The 17,064-nt window shown below is 65.7% G+C and overlaps 4 protein-coding genes across 4 annotated transcripts; 1 reads left to right on the forward strand and 3 right to left on the reverse strand.

Moving 5' to 3' along the window:
- Positions 1–610: 610 nt before the first annotated feature.
- MNEG_5449 (hypothetical protein) lies at positions 611–3,171 on the reverse strand (the record flags this gene model as incomplete). The annotated part of the gene is made up of 6 exons (XM_014046071.1): positions 611–684; positions 922–1,724; positions 1,969–2,001; positions 2,250–2,308; positions 2,562–2,791; positions 3,084–3,171. 6 exons carry the CDS (start codon positions 3,169–3,171, stop codon positions 611–613), a joined length of 1,287 nt encoding a protein of 428 aa, XP_013901525.1.
- Positions 3,172–4,745: 1,574 nt separating this feature from the next.
- Positions 4,746–9,191, reverse strand: MNEG_5450 (Pentatricopeptide repeat-containing protein; the record flags this gene model as incomplete). The annotated part of the gene is made up of 11 exons (XM_014046072.1): positions 4,746–4,994; positions 5,210–5,317; positions 5,585–5,674; positions 6,067–6,163; positions 6,444–6,573; positions 6,852–7,106; positions 7,341–7,706; positions 7,994–8,165; positions 8,392–8,523; positions 8,760–9,028; positions 9,140–9,191. 11 exons carry the CDS (start codon positions 9,189–9,191, stop codon positions 4,746–4,748), a joined length of 1,920 nt encoding a protein of 639 aa, XP_013901526.1.
- Positions 9,192–11,251: 2,060 nt separating this feature from the next.
- MNEG_5451 (Pentatricopeptide repeat-containing protein) lies at positions 11,252–14,068 on the forward strand (the record flags this gene model as incomplete). The annotated part of the gene is made up of 7 exons (XM_014046073.1): positions 11,252–11,528; positions 11,755–12,009; positions 12,240–12,348; positions 12,597–12,708; positions 13,002–13,058; positions 13,424–13,582; positions 13,787–14,068. 7 exons carry the CDS (start codon positions 11,252–11,254, stop codon positions 14,066–14,068), a joined length of 1,251 nt encoding a protein of 416 aa, XP_013901527.1.
- A 715-nt stretch (positions 14,069–14,783) lies between these two features.
- On the reverse strand, positions 14,784–16,397 carry MNEG_5452 (tyrosyl-tRNA synthetase; the record flags this gene model as incomplete). The annotated part of the gene is made up of 4 exons (XM_014046074.1): positions 14,784–14,936; positions 15,263–15,325; positions 15,708–15,902; positions 16,341–16,397. The coding sequence occupies 4 exons, from the start codon at positions 16,395–16,397 to the stop codon at positions 14,784–14,786; spliced, it is 468 nt and encodes a 155-aa protein (XP_013901528.1).
- Positions 16,398–17,064: the final 667 nt, after the last annotated feature.

Genomic DNA, 17,064 nt, shown 5'->3' on the forward strand with positions numbered 1-17,064 from the left:
CTCTTGAGACCAATATCGGAGAGTTTTTTTGCTGTGTGGTAGGTGAGGGGCTGCTGTACACTACTGCTGTACACTACAGCATGCATGCTTAAATCCAATCCTCTTGGGGTTCCTTTGGGGTTCTTGAAGTAAGGGGACCGATTGACCAAAGCGATCACATACTGGTTACTAAAAAAGAGTGCACATGCTGGGTCAGGTAGGTGGAGATTAGCATCGCTGCCGCCTCGCCAAACGCCGGCAGCGCTGCCGCCTTGCCGAACGCCAGCAGCCACGAAAGAAACGGTGCTGCATCCAAACACGCCTGAGGCCGCACACACCCTCATGGTATCAGCCACCCGAATCCCAGTCACACAACGCTGCTGCTTGACAGTCCAATCCATGTAGAGCCTGGATGGCTTTGGAAGCGGGCGACCGTGGGACACTGTAACAAAAAACCTGATCCTTGAACCAGGTCCGCATGCACCTCGCTTGCCGACCCCGCTGCTGCTCAGGCCGCGGTTGGGCCCAAACCCCGAGCCGACCCGCAGCAGAGGTGCAAACAGACCCTCCCCCAAACGGCGGCTGCTCAACACCCGGCTTCCCTGCGCGAGGGCCGGCGGCCCGCACAACTTCAGCTCCCCTTGATCGACTCCATCATGCGCGGGCACATGCCAGACGAGTCACAGGGCCCAAAGAACAGCGGATCTGCGAGGGGGCATTCGGCGGATGCAGTTGTTTGGTTAGTCTTGACCGCAGCGGCGGCCGGGAAGAGGCCGCAAGCACGGCGTTTGTGCGACTGTGGTGAACCCGCCACTTTGATCGAATCAAACCCGCCTGTTCCACCCTGTTCAGGTGCATGTGTTGTTGAACTGGGATGATGCTTGTAACCCAAAACCTCCCCAAGAGCAGTTAGAGACGGTTGTTTTGGAACCAACCACCCACCCGCGATGACGATGAGGAGGAAGTTGGTCAGCAGCACGCTCGCCCACCGCGGCGGCGGCGGCAGCCGCCAGCGCCGCAGCCACAGCGCCCGCAGCCCGGCCTCCGCCACAATGACCGGCGCCTGCGCTGAGAAGAAAGCCAGCCACCTCCAGCCGTGCCCAGGCACGTGGTGGTTGCGCCAGATCAGCATGTGCCACAGGCCGCTGAACAGAAAGGTTGCCTGCAGCGCCGCCGCGCGGCGGAGCAGCAGCCGCGCCGCGCGCCCGGGCTTGGCGGGGGCTGGGGCGCGCGTGGCGCCGCGGCCGTCGCCGCCGGCAAGCTCGTGGCGCGCCGCGGCGGCAGCAGTGCGGTGGCGGAGGGCCGCCCCAACGCAGGCGGTCAGCTCCGCACCGCGCACTGCGCCGTCGTCGCCGTCCCCTCCCGCCGCGCTTGCCGCCGCCACGGCGGCGCCCCTATAGCCGCGCGACTTCGCATCAGGGTCGGACGCCGCGCCCTTGCTGCCGCCGCCAAGCAGGCCGTAAGTGGAATCGCCAGACAGCCCGCTGGGCGTGCAATCGCCGCGGCCGCACGCGCCGCTGGCCGCCGGTGCGGGCGCAGCCCCCACCGCGGCCGGGACGCCGCTCAAGGCGCCCTCTTCGCACCCCGCGGGCGCCTCGGCGCCGCCGTTGCGCGGGCGGGCGGGTCGCACGCCCGCAGCGGCGGCCCGCGGCGGGGCCGGCTGCAGATTGCCCAGGGCGTCGGCGTCTGACGCTGCGGTCTTGGGGACAAGGCGGCCCTCCAATACCGGCTCGTAAACCAGCACCCTGGAATGTATGCCAGTGATAGTTGCGGGACCATCAGCTGACCGCCTGCAAAGGCCACCATGCTTGGTGCCCCTGAAGGCAACACGTTTTGCACCAGCCGGCCAATGGGCCAGCAGACCATGCACCACAGCCGTGGGAGCCAAATTCTGCTCTGCTGACCTTGGCCTTGATGACCTTAAAGCACTGGCACATTTCATAACTTCGCGTGTCGCCATTGAAAGCTCCGGCCGTTCCGCGCACCCACCTGAGCATGTAGCTGATTGTCAGGTTCCACCTCCTGAGTGGCGACGCACGGCGCACGCCGCGGGGCAACCGGGTTGGGCGCGTATTTAGGGGGACACGCGCGATTCAAAAGCCTGCCGACATGTGCATGAGCAACCCAACCCTTCACATGTGATCACCCTGGCGGGGCCCATGCTTTGGGGCTGAATGTTTCATGTCCTTACCCGCGCCTGTGGCCCTCTGGTCCTCGCGCGCGGATGCTTTCCTGATGCCCCCCTCCTCCCTCCCCCCCAAAAAACCTACCTGCTCCAGTAGTCTGCAAAGGAGGTGCTGAGCCAGGGCGCGTCAAAAGAGTGCGCCACCTGCGCACGCACAGCGGTTTTCGAATACGGCGCGAAAGTATCAGCAAGCCGGCCTCGGACGTCGGCGGGTTGGGCTGTGCTTTACCACAGTTGCCGCCCGCAGCTGGAGCGCACACAACGACGCCCAAGCGCTCGCGTGCCGGGACAGGGCGGCACGCGTGCGCGATCGACAACCCGCAATCATGCAAGCGTTTGAACGGATCCGACGAGCACGCCCAACCAGCGTCCGAGCACGCGCCTGGAGGCCGAAAACGGCGATGGCCAGCGCGCAGTAGGCGTCCCAGATGCCCCCCACGGACATGCTGAGGGTCAGGGCATACAGCCAGTATACCGCCAGGCGGGGCAGCTGCGGGGCGTACGTCAACGCCACCGTCGAGACCGCGGCGGCGACCTTCAGGCAGTATGAAAAGAGGAAGGCCCGCGCCGTGGTTGCCGGCGCGGCGGTGGCGGCGGCGGCGCGCCGGCCGCCGCTGAGCTTGAAAACTGGGCGCGGCGTCAACCAGCCAAGGAGGGGGGTCTGAGTTGACGAGGCTGGGCGAGGTTGGATGCACAGCCTTGCAGTTGGCTTGTTTCAGAAGCAGCCTTGTATTCGTGAGGCCCCTTAAAATGGCAAGGCCCCGCTGCCAGGTGAAAGGGTGTTGGCTGATGCACGCTGCGCCAGCAGCCGGCCACCCAGGCGGCAGGAGTGACGAAGGTTTGCTGCTGCCTCGAGTGGACGCACTGCCGGTGGCCTTGGCCTCCCTCTCCCGCACCAAACGACAAAGTTGCAACCCACCATCCAGGGGTATGACCGGTAGGCACATGGCGGCCGCAAACAGCTGGAAGTTGGGGAGCCGCGCGTGCTGCAGGGGGCCGCGGCCCATTGCGAATGCGAGCACCTGGGGGATCGACGGAGGTGCACGTGCGCGTGGCGAGTGCGAGAAAGCAAGCGGCGATGAACGGCGCATCGCTCAACCGACAGCTGGCGATGTGGCTGCTGGCTGGGTTGGCTGGTGCGTGGACACAGCAACACGCAAGCAAGGCTCAGTGGACCGCACGCGGGATGGCGCGTATGTAGGTGGTGTGAACCTGCAATCCACTCCTGCGCCCGCCACGTCAGCGCAACCACCCAGCAGCCGCAGCTGGCAACTGCCGACTCCAGCCTGCCGCCACGCGGCTGGTTTGGCACCGCACCTTGAAGGCGGCGAGCGAGAAGACGCCCACCACAGGCGTGATTGCGATGGCCTCCCTCTCCCGGTCAAGAACCAACGGCGGCGCGGCCAACAACAGCAGCAAGGCGGCCGGCAGGCAAGCAAGGGCGCGGCGCGCGCTGCCGGGGGGCGAGGGGCGCCCGTATGTGAAGGTGACTGCCGCCGTAGTGGCGGCCAAAAACCATGACAGTGCGAAGCGGATGAGGAGGTCTGCTGCATAGCTGCGTTGCACATAGCGCATCGCACGAGTGTGCGTGGGCAGCTCCCTCGCTGCTTGAGATGCGCGGCCTGTATCGGCGGGGAGCGCGGATGATCACCCCGCAAACGGAAAGGCCGTGATGCTGTTCAAACTATTTGTAGAGGCGTTGTCGTGGCTGAACACGCGACAATTCTTGTAAAAGCCCGCGACTACGTGGCTGTCGAGCAGGACGCGTTACGAGCCCGCAAAGTGTGCAATCACCAAAAGAGACAACATGCTCAGACAGTTCAGTGTCAGAGCGCGTGGATATGATGCGGCCGGCCCATACCAGGCTGTCCAAGGGAGCGTGCGATGCCTTCCTCGGACGTCATCATTGTGCCGAGGCGACAACTGCGCTGAACTGATGAACCCAAAATGTGGCGCAAAGACACACGTGATGGCCGGCAATGCTGATTGTGCAAGGTGTATATGCTTTCTCAATCCTCCCCTGCGTGGCAGCGCACCGCTGGTCAACCTCTGCATTTGAGGTCAATCGCATACATGGGGCTGTGATTCATGATCTGCGCAATCTGGACTAGCGCACATCACACGCAACAAACGAAGCCGGAAATGGAGCCAGCATTTGGCGGCGGAAGTACATGCCCACCAGCTGAAAAGCGCCTGGAAGGGCTACCTCTGGCGAATAGGACTGTCTGCAGTACAAACTTGAATGCATGCCACTGTTTTTGGGTCGATGAACTTGTGCCCGCTCTGCTTGCGCGCTCTGCTTGCCCGCTCTGCTTGCCCGCTCTGCTTGCGCGCTCTGCTTGCTTGCTCTGCTTGCCCGCTCTGCTTGCCCGCTCTATGAATTGTGCAAATTCAACAGCGAACTGCAGCATCCCCGTCGAGCAGGCCGCACGCCCCCTAAAGCTGCAAGCCTTGCGCATGCCATCTCAACCATGAGGCTGCAGAGAATTCACAAACTGAGTCAAACCCAGATTGGGCGCTCTGCATGACACAAAGGTGCCACAGCAGCTGCTGAAAGCGGCCAGGGTCCAACGCCGAGCCCTCAGCCCGCGCTGGGCCGGATGAGCAGCCACTCGTCTCGCTCCGCCGCCGGCACCATCCACGCGCCGCTCCCCGGCAGCTGCTGCACGCACGGCGTGAACGGCGAGGGCAGGTGCAGCCGGATGGCGCCGCTGTGCAGGGGGGTGAACGTGGCGATGTGGCGCACCTTCCACCGGAGGAAGTGCTTGGGGCGCAGCAGCGCCCAGATGTGGTCCCTGAGCTCGTCGTTGCTGACCAACAGGCCGCTTCCCTGCAGACGATTGGTGATGGCATAAACTGCTGGTTATGAGAAAAGTTTTCCATCGTCCAGGCAGGCGTGTCCAGAGCCCAGCACAGGGGCCCGCGCCAGGCAAACAAGCGGGGCACCCACAACAGCTGCGCTGGGGCCAGCCTCCCCGCAGGCATGCACAAGCCGCCAGGACCGGCCGGAGGCAGTGATCCGCGGCTGCTTGCCTGCGCCTTGACGCATGCATAGAGCCAGTACCAGTCGTCGTTGGAGCCGGGGGGCACCACGAACATGGCCTTGTCAGCAATGAGCTTGTCGACCCACGGCACGTACGCATGGTGGCGCGCCTGCCAGGCATGACGCGTCGAATGCCAGCGGCGTCAAAACGGCAGGAGTGGCGGTCTGGGGCTGCAGTCGCAGACGCGCAGGGCGCCACAACACGCAGCAGACAGCCGGCTGTCTGGGCCGGCTGTGAGGATGAGGAGGTCCTCCTGCACATGCCCCATCTGATCAGAGGGCTCTGATCAGATGGGGCGTGTGCAGGAGAACCGAGGCGAGGGGGGCCTGGGGTGAGCAACAGTTGTACAGTACGGTAGTTGGGTTGCGGGGCTGACCTTGATCTCGTTTAGCCGTCCAGCGTGGAAGATGAGCAGCATGCGGCGGCCGGGGTTTGCGGCGGCCAGCATGTCCCACACCGCCTTGACCTGGCAGGACGCAGGTGGGGTGGGGTGCAGGCGGCAAGGCAGCAGTGCAGGAAGCGGTCAGGTGCTAGTTCGGCTTGACGGTTGCCGCCGGGTGATTTTGGTGAGCAAGTTTACGGCGTCTTGCGCCGCATTCCTAGCCCTGGTGCGGCCCTGACGGCTTGAAATTCTTCTGCAGCCCATCACATTGTGGACCACAGCCGCCACGCCGAGCACCTGCCCAGGGCCCCCTCCCCCTAGCCCCACGCAATGCCTCCCCGCTCCCTGTGCCAGGTGCACCTGCCGCGCGGGCAAATGACCCCAAACCAAGGAACTCCCGACCTTGCAAACCCCGCCCACATAAACACCGCCCATGTGACCCCCACCCATGTGACCCCCACCCAAGCGGCCCCCACCTGGTCCATTGAGAACCCTCCCCCCTCCCAGTTCTGCCCGGCCAGCGCTATGTTGGCGCCGTCCAGAAATATCTCGTACGGCTGCTGCTTGCCGTTCCTGCAGCATCAGAGGGTCCCGACATGATGCTATCGTCAGCAGTGGTGGGGTTGAGGCAAGCAAGCAGGGGGTAGCACACCAGGGACGCCGCCGGGCTGGCCGGGCGGAAGGGACCCCACAGCAGGGGCAAAGCGCGGCTTGCAGCGGAATGAGCGTCACGGGCGTCGCACACCCCAGCCCGCGCCGCGCCATTTGACACAGCCGCGGCGGATGGGCAGCAGCGGCGGCTGTCGCTGGGGTGGCAGCCACCTGAACAAGGGGGACTTTCGCCCCTGCCCACCTGGCCAGCCACTGCTTGAAGTTGTCAAACGCGTCCGTCCGCCGCTCGTGCTGGCGCGCAAAGCCGGCGATCGACTCGGCAAAGATGTCCCACTCGCCCTGAGACAAGTCAAACCGCTGCAGCTTCTCGCCTGAGAGGGTGGAGCGGTGCAGGAAAGCCGCCGTTGCAATGGGCGGCGGCAGCAGATTGGAATGTGAGAGGTTTGCTGCGAGTAGAGGCGGGGGGGAAGGCGTGGGGGGACAGCGCCAAGGCAGCGGGCAGGCGGGCGCGAACGGCTGACACCTGATGTGCCGTAGTCGGGCCTGACCCAGCACAACGGCTCGTTTTCGCTTCTGCCATTGTAGCGTTGGCAAACATGACAGCGCTGCTGATTCGACGGATCAACCATGCCATGTGGCAGTCGCTCACCCGCGTCTTCACTGAAGCCTGAGCGGTCCACCGCCACCCACCGCGCCGCCTCCCACCCCGCGCCGCGCCCCGCCATAGGCCCGCCCTCCGCAAACGCCGCCGCTGCCGCGGGTGCTGCGAAGAAGCGCTCCACCAGAGCCAGGGTCGAGGGCCGCAGCTGGTTGAGGTCGGCCTGCATGCGGCCGAGGAGGGCGGCGAACTGGGCGTAGCCGCCGCCCCGCGCCACGGCCTCCAGCAGCAGCGCGTACTCAGACTCTGGGGGAAATGAGGGAGGCAGGTAGGGGGTACCGTGGGCGGATGATGGCGGGGCTTGGCAAACGTTGCGTGTGCATATGCATGGGGGCAGCTGACTGCGACCTTTATGGTGGAGCCTCGCAACGTGATACCGTTGCGCACGGCGAGCTGCTCAACAATCTTGCTGGGCCGTACCCCCGGGTCGCCTACTTTCGCGGCCTCTCACGCGCGCAGCCCCCACCCACCATGACTCACCCGTGAGGTCCAGGTAGTCCCGCCCCAGCGCCGCCAGCTCATCAGCAACCGCCAGCGCCTCGTCAGCGCGCCCCGCCAGCGCCAGCCCCACCAGCGCCGGCTGGAACGTCCGCAGCCGCGCCACCATTTTGCCGCCGCCGCCGCCGCCGCCGCCGCTGCCGCCGCCGCGCTCCGCCGCCACCACCTCCCTAGCAAAGCCGAGGGCGGCGTCTGGGTCGCCCCGCGCGGCGGCGGCGCGTGCCAGGTGCGTGAGAATGGTCTCGTCGGGGGCCTGGCCCGCAGCCTGCATCTCCGCCCACAGCGTATCCACTGCCGCCAAGACCTCCTCCTGGCTGCGCTCCCGCACCTCCCATCCCTCCGTTTCCACTGCGGCAGTGGGGAAAGCAACCGGGGCGCGTGGCTTGGCATGCGATCTGGTTGGCATGGAATCCAAGCATATGGGTCTAGTATTCTGGGATCCACAGAACGAGAGACGGCGCCCGTCCTGACCGCCTTGCTGCGGCTGCGAGCGTCGGTCAAACATCGGTCAAACGCCGGTCAACGCGGCCTTGCAAAGTGGTGGCTATCCCGCCACGCAGCTGGCAATGCAGGTGCTCCCGGGCCCTAGCAGCAGCGGCCGCAGGCTGTCATTTGTGCCATTTTGAACCGCGCACCAATGGATGGTGTCTGGGGCTTCTCGCCCGCCGGCCCCACCCAGTTGGTGGTGTTGACGGGGAATGGTATCTGCTCCAGCAGCCAGCCCTCTGCCTCGCTCGCGCCCTCGCCAAGGCGGCACACGTGGTTCGCGCGCGCAACACCCTCCCAGGCGTTCTGGCCCGTGCATATCTGCAGCCGCGGCGCGGCGCGGGGTGCAGCGGGTGCGGAGGGAAACGCCAGATGCTCACACTCACAGGCGATTCAGGCCTGCAAGCCCAGGCAACGACAAGAAAAACAGGCTGGGCTTGCTGCGCTGGCTTGCGCTAGCATCCAACCGGCAAAGCGCCCCGGCCACGCGGCAGCGCAGCGGATCCAACCGGCGAGGGCGGGGCGGGCGCATGCAGCCAGCGGCCACCTGCATGAGTGTCGAGAGGTCCCCTAGGTTGAGCCTCAAGCGGAGCTCCCGCATCCTGTCGTGCACGGCCAGCGCCGCGTGGGGGTTGCCCGTCTTGGCGGCCATCCGGATCGCGTGCACGTACGCAAAGGCCTGGCGAACGGCGTGACAAGGGGGCGGCGGCGGCAGCGGCGGCATCTCAGAGGGTGGCTGGTGTTTGGGAGGGGGCACGCTTGCGCTTGCGGCACGACGTGCTGCAAGGAAAGGGATGCATGAGGGGGACGCTGGCACACCGGTGTGGGAACGTCAGCCGCAGCAAAGCCGGTCATGAGGGCGGTGGAAACGTGCCGCTTTCAGCAAACATGGATCAGCACGCGGCCGCTGCTCACCGGATCTTGTTCGCGTTTCTTACGCTTGCGACCCTGCTGCTGCTGCTGCTGCTGCTGCTGCTGCTGCTGCTGCTGCTGCTGATTCTGTGGCTGCTGTGCCAGCTCCTTGTCACTCGCAATGCCGGTTGCCGGTGCAGCGACTGCGACGTTGGCGGGCGGTGCCGCGGGCACGGCGGGCTCCTGCCCAGCTGCCACGCCTGCACCTGCAGCCGGCCGGTCAACCGCGACCGCGGCTTCGCTACTGAAGGGCTGCTTCAATTGAAGGTCGCCTACAGAGGCGTGTTGGAGTCGCACAATCGGAGAGGTTTGTTGAGTACATTGATTGCATGCAGCGGAAGCAGGGTCGCGGCGATCGCCTGAGCCGCTACATTCGCCCGCACCTGCCGCCTGCCTTGACCTCTTGACAATAGGCTCCTTTTCAAGGCCATCCATTCTGCCTTTCACTCTTCGAGGAAGAGCCGCTGCTATATGTCCCGCGGTGACCGCGCCAGGGGCGCCGGCACCGCCTGCCAGACCGCCCAGGCCCCTGGCGCGCTGGACAATCAAAGATGGGGCTGCAGCGCTGTTGATTCGCCCTGTGAACAGCAGCCTGCACATAGCCCCGACGAGCTGGCCTAGATTGCTGATCGTGATCGTAAATGAGATCAAACAGGACAATCGTTATTGTATCATATTCACAACCTGCCTTGTACTATAGAGTGATTAAGCATACGCATTGCTTGCACGCTAAACGAAGTCACCACCGGTGACAGAACTTATAGTCTTGTGTACAGCACCAGCTCTATGCGCAGCGTTGGTCGCATTCAGAGACTGCTGCGCTCCTCGGCATCTGCTTCAAGCGCCTGCATTGCCGCCTGCACCCCTGCAGGCACCGTTGACAGCGGTGTAGCAGTGACCCTGCCGCCGCCGCACTGCTGCACATCGGGGACCACTTGGGAAGGCCCACCGCAGGCTCTCTCAACAGCCCGGCGGTACTCCAAATTGTATCCAGGCCACCTATGGCCGGTGCAGCGGGCCGCCTGCAGCAGCAGCACCAATGGGCTATGCTCGACGGGCGAGCTTGCCCACACCGCCTCGGCTGCGGCCGCGCCTCGCGAGCCCCGCCGCAGCTGCAGCAGCGCCACGGCCGACGGGCTTCATAGCAACAATGCAACGCGGCGGCCGCCGTCTCGGATGCGGGCGGGCCGGCCGCAGCCCTGGCAGCAGCAGTGGGGCGGCGCGGAGCCGCAAGCGCATGCAGGCAGCAGCCTCGAAAAGCTAGTGGCGAGCATCGCGGCAACAAAGGATCCAGTGAGTAAAAGGTTGACCAACCAAGACAGGCTGGGAGCATCACTTGATTGTATGCTGCACGACACACCTCCATGCAACCGCCATGTCAGGCCTGAAAAGAGTGAGGTGCTGTGGGCCGCAGCCTTGCGGCTCGTAAAGGCATGCATACAGCGGGCAAGTACAGGCAAGCGTGCAAGGCAGCCGTTTCAACCAGTTGATGAGTCGCCGTGCCCCTGGCGCCTACCTTTCCTGCAGGAAGCGAAGTGCCTGCAGGGCATCAACCTGGCAGCCAAGCGCGGCTGCGCCGGGGAGGCGCTGGCGCTGTACCGCCTCCTGCGGCAGCTTCGGGGCAAGCCCGTACCCCCGCTGACGTCATCGACCATCCTCAGCCTGATGGCGGGCCAAGACGGCTGGGAGCTGCTGGTGCGGCGGCGGCACGCCGCGCGAGAGGCAGCGCGGCGGCAGGAGGAGCGGCAGCGAGAGGAGCGGCGGAGGGAGGAGCAGCGGCGGGAGGAGCAGCGCCAGGAGGAGCGGCGGCAGGCGGAGCGGCGGCAGCCGTCGCAGCGCGGGCGGCACTCGCGTTTGATGCGGCAGTGGGAGGAGTGGGGGGAGGAGGGGTTGCGGAATCCGCCTGTCGCGGCGGCCCACTCCTCACTGGCACGAGGGCAGCATCATCAGATTCAGCAGCAGGAGCTGCAGGAGCAGCAGGAGCAGCAGGAGCAGCAGCGGCAGCAGGAGCAGCAGGAGCGGCAGGATGTCGACCCTGACGGCTGGCTGACCTGCCAAATCCCTTATGCAGCCATCGATAGGGCAGCGATCAGAGAGGCATCCCGCAACCCTGCAGGTGAGCCCGCCCTGCCCCTGCAGGAGTGCTGCCGAGTGCCGCCGTCAAAGTCCGTCGGCAAAATGGAATAGCAGGGTCCAAATAAACCAGGATGCAAGGTCAACACATGGGCTGGCTGTTGCAGCAGGGTTCTGGTTTATCACATGGGCAGGCTCACAGACATACAGCAGGGGCGGGCGCCAGCTGCACCTGTCTGACCCTAGCTCTCATCAGCCTTTGGTCACGCGCCGCCGCCTCCTTCGGCTTTGCGCCTGGGTGCTGATCGTACCTACCCTGCCGCTCCCGCGCCGCCGCAGTCGACCTGCTCCCGGAAGGCAGGCAGCCAGATGAGATCTCAGAGGATAAGGGGCTCTCGGTGGTTGGCAATCTGTGGGCAGAGATGCAGGCTGCGGGCCAGGCCCCTGATGAGACCATATTCACGCACCTGGCGCGCGCCGCCGCCGCGCGCGGCGACCCAGACGCTGCCCTCAGCTTTGCTAGGGAGGTGGTGGCGGCGGAGCGGGGCGGCGGCGGCGGCGGCGGCGGCAAGATGGTGGCGCGGCTGCGGACGTTCCAGCCAGCGCTGGTGGGTCTGGCGCTGGCGGGGCGCGCTGACGAGGCGCTGGCGGTTGCTGATGAGCTGGCGGCGCTGGGGCGCGACTACCTGGACCTGACGGGTGAGTCATGGGGGAGCGGGGTTTATGGGCCTGTGTGGGGGCAGAGTTACCAAGGTGTGGGGCGCAGTACGAGTTGTGGTCAGCTTCCTCAATGGAAAAAGCGTTGCGGGGTACCATGGTGACGGTCGCAGTCAGCTGCCCCTATGCATATGCACACGCAACGACTGCCAAGCCCCGCCGCCAGCCACCCACACCAAGGCCCCCTCCCCTCCCTCTCCGCCCCCAGAGTCTGAGTACGCACTGCTGCTGGAGGCCGTGGCGCGGGGCGGCAGCTACGCGCAGTTCGCCGCCCTGCTTGGCCGCATGCAGGCCGACCTCAACCAGCTGCGGCCCTCGACCCTGGCTCTGGTGGAGCGCTTCTTCGCAACGCCCGGGGCGGCGGCGGCGTTCGCGGAGGGCGGGCCCATGGCAGGGCGCGGTGTGGGGTGGGAGGCGGCGCGGTGGGTGGCGGTGGACCGCTCCGGCTTCAGTGCAGACGCGGGTGAGTGGGCTGCGGCTTGGTATGCTGCTGCGATGGCACACCGGGGCTGCATTTGGCTGGGTGCATGTGTTGTCAAGTCCCCGAGTGGTGGTGAGTTTGAGGGTCACTGCAACCCTGTCAGGCCGATGCAGCCGCCCCTGGGCCCGCGGCCGGGGCACTGCCGCTGCTGCGCCCGCGCGCGTGAGCGTGAGCCGCGAGTGCACTTTCACGGCGCGCGCTCACCCCCGCAGGCGAGCCCTTGGGCTGCATCGACCTGTCGCCCGCCGGCTGGCAGTCCCTGCTGGGCACCATATTCGATGCCATGGGGGCGGCGCGGCACGGCACAGAGCAGGCCCGGAGGTGGGCGGCCGACAGCGCTGCGAGGCGCGGCGCGGCAAGGCAAAAGCCAGATGGCCCGTCCCCGAGCGCTCAGCCGGTTTTACGAGGGTCTCGCAGGCGCCGGCGCGCGTTGTCTCCCAGCACCCAGGCTCTGGCAGCTTCCAGCCGGGATCGCCGCGCGGTCATCACACCCATCCGTCCGACCCGTTTTTGCCTGCCGGCGCCCCTATCCCATGCCGTTTTTTCTCCACTGCCCACCCACCCCAAAGGGACTTCGAGGCTTGGCTGTCCTGCCACGGGCCCTACGAAGCCATCATCGACGGCGCCAACGCTGCGCTGTTCGGCCGCCACGACCCACCCCACACGCTCGACCTCGGGCAGGTGCGGACATGCGCCAACAACCCTGCCCCCGCCCCCACCCTCATCCTGGGCTGGCCACCTGCACTTACCGCCGGTGCGGCGCAATCACGCGCCTTGTCCGCGCCGCGACGCGCTGCGGCAAATGCATCGCGAACCAGCCAGCCGCCTGCCTGGTTTTCGAGGGGGTCGCCACAGCAGTGCGCATCAGCAGGCCCCAATCCAACCCCATCCCTCGGCATGCCGAGGACGCCCGCCCGCCGCCCGCGCCCGCCCAACTCATGTTGTTATTTTCCCATCGCCCGGCAAACCAACAGGTGCGGGCCGTGTGGGATGCCGTTCAGCTCAGGTTCCCAGACCTCCGACCCCTCGTGGTGGGTTGCAGGGGGGAAAGGGGGGGCTCTTGCGGCCGCCCTGGACACGCATGAGGTGTTGCATCCATGACTCATTGGCTGGACCGTCCACGTCAGCATGGGGTCAGGGTTCAGGGTAGAGCCAAGAAGTACTCACATTTCATGACCGGCTCCATTTTTGTATCCCCCTTTGAGGCCTCTGTGGTGGTTCCACCCGCGCCCCTCAAACCGGCCGCCCCTGCGGGCCCCTCGGCCGGCAAGATTGTGCCTCTCCTCGTAATCACTCCTCCAAACGCGCGGCTCCAGCATCAGGCGACCGCGGGGCGCTGTAATATGATCCAAAATCCGAAATCCTTTTAAATAAACACGGCCCCCGGGGCGCGCAGGTGCTATCGAGCGGCAAGCGGCGGGAGGTGGCGGCCAGGGACCCCTCCGACGCCGACGCCGCATGGCTGCTGCGGCTGCAGCGGGAGCGGCGGCTGTACGTGACCCCGCGGGACTGCCATGATGACTGGTTCTGGCTCTACGCGGCCGTCCGAGCGGGGGTGAGAACATGGGCTAGCAGGGGGGCGGGCGATGGCGCGCGCGCTTTGGCTGTCGCCGGGCCGCAAACGAGCCTGGCCAGGCACTTGGGCGCCGAATGAACTTTCTCGCAGCAGGGAGCGGCACCACACGCTCGTTTTGGCGGCGGCAAGAAATCCTCTCAAGCACTCTGAATCCCTGCGATTTCCAACAAATCCTTCCAACAGGAGAAGGGAGTTTTGGTGACCAACGACGAGCTCAGGGACCACATATATGCGCTGCTGCGCCCAAAGCACTTCTTCCGGTGGAAGGAGCGCCACATCGCGCGCTTCACCCTCCCGCAGCGCCCGGCCGCCGCACCCGGCCGCGCCGGCGCCGCCGCCGCCGCGTGGCTGCACCTGCCGTCGCCGTTCACGCCGTGCGTGCAGCAGCTGCCGGGGAGCGGCGCGTGGATGGTGCCCGCGGCCGATCGCGACGATTGGCTGCTCATCCGGCCCAGGGCGGGCTAAACATGTGGCATGGGGTAATTCCCTCCCCGCCACCGACCTTGGCTGCTGATGGTCCTCCGCCGCCGCGCACATACGCCGGCCGCCCCTTGCTCCTCGCGGTCGCTGGCAGCTGCTGGCGCTTCCTTTTTGGCTCGGCTTGCCTGGTAACCTGCCCCGTTTCAGAGCTTTTGCAAGAGAGTATCTGATCTGTTGTTGGCTGTCTGACAAATCCAGTCGACCCCTCAATGCATAACAGTGACGGCTGGTCCGGATGTGGTGTGGGTGACGGCAATATGTGTGGACCGTCGCAGTGACAGGGGTGACAGCGGCAAGGCGTTCTGTGCTGAATTGCAGGCATTTGCAGCGGCAGTGGGTCGTTCATCGATTTGCAGGACTGCAGCGCCACATGCGCCGGACAGCACGCAGTCCAGCAGCGGTGCTGCGGTGCTTGCCTTCCGTCGGACGTGGCGATGCCCCAAAACAGCGACCACAAGAACACGTGCGGCAGGGGGCCCCGCGCCACGGGCGCTGTGGCAGCTGGCAGCTCCCACCCGGCGCGACCCGATGCGTCCCGGCGTGCGCGTTTCAGAAACAGCAGCGCGAGGTGCGGCCACCGGCTGCCCTGTGACCTGAGAGCACCCTCCACACCACAAATAGAGCGAGGGGATCCGATCAAGCGCGCGCGTGTGTATTACAAGAGGTGCCGCTCCACCCCGCAGCAGATCCTGCTGCGCCGTCACTCGACCCTGACGAGCATCTTGTTCTTCTTGCCGCACGCCAGCAGCGCCAGGCGGCCGTCGATGAGGTCAGCGGGTGTCAGCGCCCTCTTGTCGTCGGCGACCTTTGCGTTGTTGAGGTACACGCCGCCGTTCTTCACCATGCGACGCACCTGGCGGGGTGGTTCGAAGGGGTTGTGTTGTGCAAATGGTGGGGGGAGGCGCCTGCTTGTAATGCACGAGCGGTGCGGCTGGGGGTTGCTCAAGCATGTGATGCGCTTGTGTCGGCCCCCGTGCATGCGCTCGCATGTGAGTGCAGCGTGCAACCGGTTTAGCCAGGGTGGCACAGCAAAAATCAGCGACGACGTTGAGGATGACTGCGCGTCGCAACGGCTCACAGCGCGTCGTCCGCACAGGGCGCGGCCGCGTGTCCGCCGCCCTTTGCCAGCAGCTGCACGGCTGCAGGGCTGCTCTGCCGTGCGGCGGGCCCATGACTCACCTCGCCCTTGCTGGGCAGCATGCCTGATGCCACCACCACATCCACGAGCAGCTGCCCCTCCACCTGCCAGTCAGTTGGATGAGTCACGCATGATGAGCGGCGGCTGGGCGCTCAGGGCGGATAGGAAGGGCTCGGCGCGCGGCGGCCGGGGCTGGTTGGGGGGTTTCGTGCTGTATGCGTCATCAAGCAGAATGACAGATGCCAGGGCACGCATCAACCAGCCGGCGCGCCCGGCGCGATAAGAGGGCGCCCGCTGCCGTGACGCAGGCCCGTCATGGCGCAATGAGCCTAGTGGTCAGAATGCAGCTTCCTCGTGGCCAGCCCTCCTTCCACACGCACCAACCCCGAAGCGTAAACAAGCATCGACCCTGAGCTCCAGGCAGGGACAGACAGTCCACCCCTGAACCACCTTGATCCCGGGATCCCGATCACGGATAACCCCCACCTGCTCCCGCTTGAGGCTGCACGTGGGGGCGTCCCCCGCGATGGCCTCCAGCGTCGCCGCGTCCAGCTCGGTCGCCGCGCCCGGCCGCAGCGCCTCCGTCGCCTTGAGGGCGGTGGCGAGGCCCTCGGGGCCGTGGACGAACTCGGTGAGGGCCTCCGCCAGGCGCCGCTGGGCGGTATTGGGCACGTAACCGGGCTGCGGTGTGGGAGAAAGGGATGGTCGTGTTGAGAGGGGGGGATCAGGAGCTAGGGTGAATGAGGGCCTGCATACATGACATGTGCTTGAGGGTCCTGGGGGGAAGTACAGGCGCCCGGCTGCAAATAATAGCAGAGCATGGATGAGGAGGGCAGCCCAGCAGCTGCCATTCGCAGCTGAACCAGCCCAGCAGCTGCACATTGCCCTCTGAACACGCGCTCCCAAGCAGCAGCACCAGCAGCCGGGAAGGAGGGTGCCTTTGCCCGGCCCTCGACGTCCCTGCCAAACCCTGCACCGACCCAATGGGGAAATCGGCTCGCTTGCCATTGACCACCTCCCCCATCCCGCACACATACTCACGAACACACCTCCCTCCACAACTCTTGAAAGCAAACACAGCATGATCAGTAAAGCGCACTGCTGCCGCGTCGCCCTCACCTGCGCCATGGCCTCCTCGATCCCCTTGATCTCCTCTAGGGGCAGAAACGTCAGCATGCGCAGCAACTTGATGACGTCAGCATCCGTCACACCGAACAGGTACTGGCGTGAGGGAGCGTATTTGTACAGGAGAAGCGGCGTGCAGGTTTGAGAGTGTGCATGCCCGCTCGAGAGTCTAGGCTTCGTACGGCCAGCAAACCCACGCAGGCATGTGTACGCATGTGTGTGTATGCGTGTGTGTCCATACGTGTGAGCGCGTGCATACCTGTACGCGCGCGAGTGTGTATGTGTGTGCGCACGCACGCGAGCGTGTGCGTGCGTGCGTGCGGGCGGGCGTGCGTGTGGTGTGTGGGGGTGTTCGCGCGTGTGTGTGTGTGCAGGTGCATGCCGTAGCACGGCCCACCTGGTAGAATTTGTAGGGAGACAGCTTGTCAGCGCTCAGCCAGATAGCGCCACCGACAGACTTGCCGAATTTGCGGCCCTCAGAGTCCACCTGCAATCACATGGATCGCCCGAAGAAGGGGTCATGATTGTTGGTAATTATATCACATGGCGAATGGGACGGAACGGAGTGGCATCAGTGGTGTGGCATGGCATGGCGCGACGCGGCGTGGTGCGGCAGGGACAAGGGCAGGGAAACAGTGGTGATGATGCAGGGGATGAGCAGGCGCAGCCGCGGGCCTTAGGGGTGGTCGTGACAGGCCAGGAGGGAGAGGCGCAGGGG

Source organism: Monoraphidium neglectum, assembly GCF_000611645.1.
Source record: "Monoraphidium neglectum strain SAG 48.87 unplaced genomic scaffold scaffold00813, whole genome shotgun sequence".
In the NCBI taxonomy this organism is placed as follows: Eukaryota; Viridiplantae; Chlorophyta; class Chlorophyceae; order Sphaeropleales; family Selenastraceae; genus Monoraphidium; species Monoraphidium neglectum.